The sequence below is a fragment of the Monopterus albus genome, unplaced genomic scaffold, assembly GCF_001952655.1.
Source record: "Monopterus albus unplaced genomic scaffold, M_albus_1.0 scaffold30.1, whole genome shotgun sequence".
Taxonomy (NCBI): Eukaryota; Metazoa; Chordata; class Actinopteri; order Synbranchiformes; family Synbranchidae; genus Monopterus; species Monopterus albus.
Window position 1 is genome coordinate 2,077,303 of NW_018127910.1, and position 7,657 is coordinate 2,084,959.

General features: G+C 40.1%; 1 protein-coding gene across 1 annotated transcript; it reads right to left on the bottom strand.

The window, feature by feature from the left end:
• Nucleotides 1-1,680: 1,680 nt before the first annotated feature.
• Nucleotides 1,681-7,651, bottom strand: fancb (FA complementation group B; the record flags this gene model as incomplete). Its single annotated transcript, XM_020596424.1, has 8 exons — nt 1,681-2,610; nt 3,629-3,869; nt 3,948-4,375; nt 5,244-5,434; nt 5,960-6,088; nt 6,516-6,602; nt 6,700-6,855; nt 6,953-7,651. Coding segments are annotated over 8 exons (2,343 nt in total), but the record flags the coding sequence as incomplete, so codon positions are not given.
• Nucleotides 7,652-7,657: the final 6 nt, after the last annotated feature.

Here is a 7,657-nt window from a genome sequence, read left to right on the forward strand (position 1 = left end):
TCTGGGTGATGACACATGCCATGGATCGTTGGGTGGCCTGGAGTGACACAGACATGAACTGACAGTTGGTTTCCATTAATGCATGCTAATAGACTTCACACTGTGGCGTAGGGATTCCATTAGTTGGGGCCTGCCTACCAGGTAACTGTATAATCTTTTAAACCAGATGGCTAACCACATAAACTCTCTACAAACGGATATCCTGTGTTGACATTATCATACCATTTCAATATCCTACCATTCATTATTATACTGTGGATAATGCCAGGGGCCATCAACTATTATATTTGTTTTAAAGATGAATACATGGCTTGTGGTAGGCCACATAAATCATCCAACTGCAGAACAGAGAGATTATAAACCAATGAATAATGCTAATCCTCACATGGAAATTTCACAGACATGATTATGAGAGGAAAATTATTTGTAGTTTATAACTGTGTTTAAGAGAGAAACAACTTTTCATCATTCATTAAGGTTTAGGAAGATTGACAGAGGCAAGAAATAAGGGCTGTTATAGCAACTGCACAGAAATTTATAGGGCTAATATGGGAGAAAAGCAGGAAATTACAACATCGGTGCATAATTTTGCCAAAAGGTTTCTCTTATGCTTGAATATAAATACCGCACTAGATCAAAAATGATTTCTCTTGTATTAAAAAAATAATGACACCAACAGCAATTCCTAGTATTCTATACTGAGAATACTCAAGAGGATTCTGCTTTCTGGACACTCTTTAAAACTATAAAATAGGCAGCGTGGGTGTGCAGAAGAGCCTGTTATGTGTGGGATATCTGTATTACAAACGCTCTGCCAAATGCGGTATAGTGAGCCACATGGTACTCCAGTCAGACAGAAATTGTTGGTTGGTGTGTGATCCTCTGCAGGCTGGCAGTATGGATCTCTACTCCTTTCCTATAGCTCTAGGTAGCCTTTTGAGTGTCTATGAATTCACACTGTTTGTTCCATGAGCTAATAAAATCTCAGAGGCCATAGATGGAAGGCTCAGGAAGGCCAACGGATGTGATGGAAGTGGACCTTGGCTTGAGAATTTATTGTTGAATTGAGCTCAACAGCCTATAGTATGTGCTATAAATCAGTAACCTGAAATATTAAAGTATCATTCATTGTGTGTGTACAATGAACCTCAATAAATATTAGTATTTACAGTCGTGTTGTGTGTTATCAGCTTGCAGGGTAGCTGAACTTGACTGTTCTGAATATAACAGCAAAGGCTAACTGAAATAAATAAATTAAAATATGAAGAAACTGTGTTACAGCTATGTTTAGGTGAGTCCTGTGTAATCTGTGCAGCAGAGGTATTAAAGGTGTAAAAGAGAGACTCAGACTGAATACTACAAATACACAAAGTAGCTCCAGGAAAAACCAAATGCATACCTTCGTTCATCCGCTCCCAATGAGACACATGCAAAAAATAAAAATAAAAATCATGAGCTATTTTAGTAAACCCTGGTTACACTACCACAGACCTTCTATATCTAGTAAAGACTAGGTCTTTTTTAAGTAGGATTCTATTTTTAATTGCATGAATGGCATTTTAACTAACAGCACACAGCCTGTGTAGTCTTAGGAGAAACAACATACAAGGACAGTTTTCTTCATATTATTTCACACACACACACACAAGCTGATCCATAAAGGGTCAGTGCCACTAAAACTACAGTGCTACAGTCAACTACAGCCCGTGATCACACATAACCAGTTGCTCTACCATCAGTTGTTCTTTATTTATAACACAAACAGTTTCTCGCCTCAGAATTAAAGTGGCCTCCTACTGAACTGCACACAGCAGCAGCAGCAACAGTTATAAAAGAGCATTTTTGAACAGAGAAACAGGGTCTAAAGGGACATGAACAGAAAAACAGGCTGAGCAAAGAGCAGCATCACATCCACTATCAGATTAAGGCTGTAAAACCCAGGAGGTGATCCAGTGGAAATAGGCTGAGGCTCTACACAGCAACAGACACTAGACAGATATAGTAAACCCCAAGAGGCTGTCTGAGAGATCAGACAGGCACAGGTCAGCTCAGAATCTAACCAAGCCAGAAGTGAAGGTAAGTGAAGTGTGAAGAGTACACATGATGAACAGTCTTGTTATTTATTACACGTTTGCCCCTATTGCTTGATGAGGAAACACTGACTTAAAGGGATTTTCAATAATAATGTCATCAGCTTATTAACTGAGCAAAGATCTCTGTATTTCTAAGATAGCTGCCAAATCCCCATCAAGCTGGACTTCTGACACACTTTGGGTGAGCCCACGATACCTGCCCACATCCACCACTGGGTTCAGCTTCACCCTGCTCCTCTCCACGTCCTGCTGCCAGAGCTCTCTGTACCTCTGGAGCCTGTCCACAGAACCCGACTCAGGGGTCTCATCAAGTCCAAGACACTCCCTCTTCTCATCTGCTTCTTTTTCACAAAGCAGCAATGACACACACTCTCTGAGTGACACCACCTCTTTCTCCATTGCCAAAGAAAATGTCTGAGCTTCACCCTGTCCTCTTGTACCTTTGATAAGCTGGATGGAGCAGGACACAGGGAGGTAAGCCAATAGTGAGTCCAGGAACTTGAGCATCCATAGCTGACTGCAGATGAATGACAGAGGCAAAATCAGCAAATTACATAATATGACTTGTAATACTTGCAACTGGTAATGAAAAGGTTGAATGTTGAAAAGCTGAAAGTTTCTTGATGTCTTTATATGATTTCTGTCATTTGTCAGCTGCCTCACACCCACCTGCCTGTTCAGCGTTTGTATGCAGGATTTATAATTTTAAGTGCTCTGCCTGCCAGAGAATCCTAATCATTTCAGTGGAGTATCACGATGACATGCATCCCACTAGTCAACCTCAAAGACTCGTCATCTTTGAATCCATTAATATAAACTGAGCAATGCCCACATACACTTGCAGATTTGTCTTTCTTAGTTCTGTTAAATGAAACTGAATAACTCAGGAGAGTTGCTGGTAGATGTAGCTGAACCAATGCATTGCCAATGAACATCTCTATTAGAGAACTTCTTGTTTTTTTATGATTTAACATATGTACAGTATTAAAACATGCAAACCAAAAGAAGGTTCTTGACATAAAACATGAAAATGGCATTCAAATAGTAAAATATAAAGGTCAAAACAACACTAATAAAAAGGTCCTTGTTTTATTTGCACAGCCATACCTTTGGTGCAATACACACTTCTTTCAGTGGTTTTATACAGGTGGCTGTAAACCAATAAACCTAGCAATGTGCTAGTAAAGGCAGGGAAGGAAAAAACTACTACTGTAGCAAATACTGTATAAATGTAAACAATGCAAGGTTCCAAATCAACTCTGCAAATGCTATGTAAGAAACTGATTCCGCTTTTTTTGTTAGACCTCAAGGATACACAATGCTTTTTGTTAAGTACCTGTAAATGAAAACTAAAACTTTTGTTTGTTTTCAGGAAAACTCCACAGGGCACCTTTCACTTTGAGATAAAAACACACCCTGTGACTTTATAAACTGATAACATGATTATAGCCAAAACGAAATACCACCTAAACCTTCAACTCTTAAGGTCAGCAACACGGTTATCTTATCTGTATCTGTAAAATAAAATGACTTACCTGGAGTGGATAGACAGTTCTCCTTGGAAGGGGGTTAGCTGATGCCAGTGCAGCAGCATGAGAGCAGATGGTACTGAAGAATTTAACAGGAAGTACTGAGGGCTCACTTCTATCTTCTTACAACCCACTCTTTTCTGAATCCAGCCATCTATATCACCTAAGCTGTGATCAGGAGAGTCTATGTGGAAGACCCAGCGATCCAGCACTGCCAACAAACTCAGCAAGTCCTCTTTAACCTCATCTGGGCACAAAAACAAGACAATAAACATCAGCATGTGTCAAATTAAAATCCCAAGATGTAAGCATTTGAGATGTTTACCTGTTTTGAGTTCGGGGGTTTTCAACAACTGGGTTTGGAAATCGCTCTGGATATCTATGGTAACTTCACCACAGTGCAGAACTACCGGTGTTGGGTTGCTCATGAGGGAAAAAGCATCTTTTTTCTGGATGTAATGGAGCATGACACAGCACTTGACAAAGCCAGAGTTCAACAGAGGTGTCAGCCTGGTCACAGCAGTCACAACCAGTCTGCATGTGTTGAGATCTTTGGCTATGCCGGCGTTGTGCTGCTTGCTTCTTTTGGCTGGGGGCTCTGAGAACATGAAGGCAGAGGAGGAGAAGGAAGATGATGATGATGAAGGGCAGTGTGTGGGGAGCCAGAACACTTGGCTTTGGGTCTGGATGACTGCGGGCGTTGAGCTCTGGCCCGTCTCTGTCAGGATGGATAAGCTCACACTGGCCACTGGTCTGGAGCAAAAATAACACATCACTAACAATCAGGTATCACATGGTCAGCGAGTAATCAGACACAAAACTACAGACTGTGTATGTGTGTGAAGGAATGTGTTGCAAGCTTATTAACAACACTGATATCTCCAGGTGCTGAAATGATATCAGCTGTACAAGTGCATCAATCAAATCAGGAATATATAGGCTCTTGAGGCAGCTATGCCAGAGGTAGTCTTCCTCCACATGTTCTCAAAGAAAAAAAAAAATCAGGAACAGGTGGATGGACAACTCTAATAGCTTCTTGTTCCCTCACAAAGAACCTGGAGGGTTATTAAAAACCTGTTACCATGGTGACCACCTAGCCGCCCTGCACCTGCCGTCTGAAATTCATATGAAGTAAAGGGAAATCAAAGTGGCATCCTTACTCTCTTGGTGCTATCTGTTGACAAAGATTAGGCGTTTCTTTACATGACTACCTGATAAGTGCTCATTTTTATTATTATACAAGAAGCAATAATATGATTATGTCTTACGGTTTAGTGTGTTTCAAGTAAGAGAGAGTGACGAAATGAAAGCACTGCATATCACGTTGCCTCCTGCCATATAAATACTGCCTGTATCTTAAACATAAGGATAATAATCCTTAATAATACACACATGGATAATAATACACACATGGATTCACTCAACCAGATGAACTCGTTATGGCGGCAAGGCATCAAACGGATGAGTTATTTTAAGGAGAATCATCACTAAGTGCTTTGATAATGTCTTGTTCAATGGACCATATTTAGGACAGCAAACGCCTTGGTCCATAAAGCTTGCACATTCTTCACACAGGAAAATATACACGGTTCACTTCAATTGAATAACAAATCACATTTACACAGAGCTCTCAGCAGTTAGTATCACTCCCACAACCATTCGATCCTCAGTGACACGATGCCACAGCTTGTCAACTTGAGGTTTTGAAGATGCGGCAGGCATGTTTTGCATCTTGTCATCATTCTTTGACTCATCATCATCATCATCATCATCATCATCATCGTCGTCGTCCCACAGAGTAATAAGGTCTTCCTAGACAGAAAGTGCAAAGACTATAATCAGTAATGACAAATATGTGACAGTAATAACAGTTTATGTCAGACTTTGAATGTGACCAATCCATCAGGAACACATGTAGTGGACTTTCTTAAATTGTATTTAGAAGAAGAAGTGTTGTGGTTTTGTCAATTTACAATTACTTTTAATATTTCACATTTGATTTTCAAAAAGATTTGTTTTGGGCCATATACACTGGGTGTTTGTTGTGTAAATATGGCCACCGGTTTTCAAGCTAAGGCTCATGTTTTAGGTTTATAAACTCCAATTAATATATTACAGAAGTTCCCATATTCAAGTTGTAAGTAAATTTAAATGCATGCCAGTGTTAGAGATATTTCATTATCATGAAAATGTCACTGACAAATATTGTGATCTGGTTGGGAAAGATTAAGAGAATGCTGATCCTCCAAAAAAACAAAAAGCATAGCTAATACTGTAACGCAACATGCACTGTTTTGCAGAAAGTCATGGTTGCATATTTTCTTACATGGACAGTACCTGCTCAGGAGGTGTGAGAATGGGTTGTCTTTCTGAAACCACATCAATAAGGGCTTGAACTGACTGCTGTAGAACTCTTTCCTTCACTCTCACTTCTCTTTGAAGCTCCTGAAGCACAGTCAATCCACTCTAAATGACAGATCATACAATATTAAAAAAATCAAGCACAGTTGTTGAGCGCCTTAAAATAGGTTCAGTGCAAAAGGTTGTCATCTCATACAAATACCCTAATTAGGCCAGATGATCATGGAGAGTAATAATGCTCAGTTTTCTTACAATGATAAACACCTCTATATGGCAAATAAAAGTAGAAATACATGTGAAATTGATGTGTGAGAAAACAAACAGAGTATCACTGTTAATTTGTACATTATATCAGACAACTCTTCACTCATATAAATCAATACATTAATTTTGTTAATACTGGCTTTTAAATCATTTACATAGTTTTGTAAGACTTGATCATGATCAGGTTACCCTGAAAGACAAATATACTTACAGTGAATTATTGCCAAGTCAAAAAAACAAAACAAAACAAAAAAACTGTGCTGCTCACCTGTAGTCGGGACTCTAAAGCTTGAAGAGTCATATGATAGTTGTCTGGTAAAGGAGAGTTCTTCGGTGCTCCACTGTCCTGGCCACGCTAAAAGTTTTATTTTCCATTAGTCCTCTTTCACATTTTATCAAGAGGAATATGTGTAATTGTGAGGTAGCCCATGGGATGGAGGATGACAACTCACAGAGTATGAAATGCCACAAAGGTCAGTGAGGATGAAATTATCTAGTAGTGGTCCTGTTGCACCTTGATCCTTGAAAACCAAGAGCATCTGGTCTGTTCCACATCCCAGGAAGTCATCTACATGGACGGAGCTGATATCTGACCAGTGGGATGCTATCTAGAGAAGAGTTTAACAAGGTAGAGCAGGCTTTTAAAATTGTGAAAACTGGATGAAGGAAAGCCAAAAACAATAGTCCGCAGACAGTTTAGGATACCTGAAATGTTTCCTTCCATACAGCGCAAACATGGCCCTGGTGAAAGGATATGACAAACAGGGAGCCATTCCTTCCAGTGTTGACCATCTGAATATCTTCCGGTTGCTCGAAGGGGAGCTGACATATGTCTTTTACAGTGCCATTCTCAAAATAAACTAGCTGCTGATTAGAAGTTACTGCTACCACAGCAGATTTCAGTGCTTCATCAGCTTTGTCAGCTGAGATCACCAAGATACACTGTGTGATGCAAATGTAAGGTTGTGGTAAAATCATAGTGCCATCAAACACTTGTCCATTCTCAACAAAACAGCCCAGGGTTCGGCTTGTCGACTGGCTGTCTGAGCACTGTTCTGACAATTTTTGCAGTCCAAGCACAAATACCTGTTTTTTGTCGAGAGGAAGCTCTCCAGTAACACAGTGGGACAGCTGAATGGGTATCTTTCTCACCTCTCCTGCCTTCAGAGATGTATAGAAGGCATTACCAGCATGACTCCACAACACTGTGGGGCCCTGGAGGATAGACACCATCTCCCTCATTTGGTAAGGGATTTTAAACTCAATGCAGGGCTCCAGTCGGTTTGAGCTGTTCAGTCTGAGAAGACTGTAGTGGAAGCTCTGTCCTTTCTTGCTCTTCTTTGCTACTAAAGCATAGGGTGTGGTGACTCTCCTCTGAACATCTATGGCACATTTACATTTTACAATATG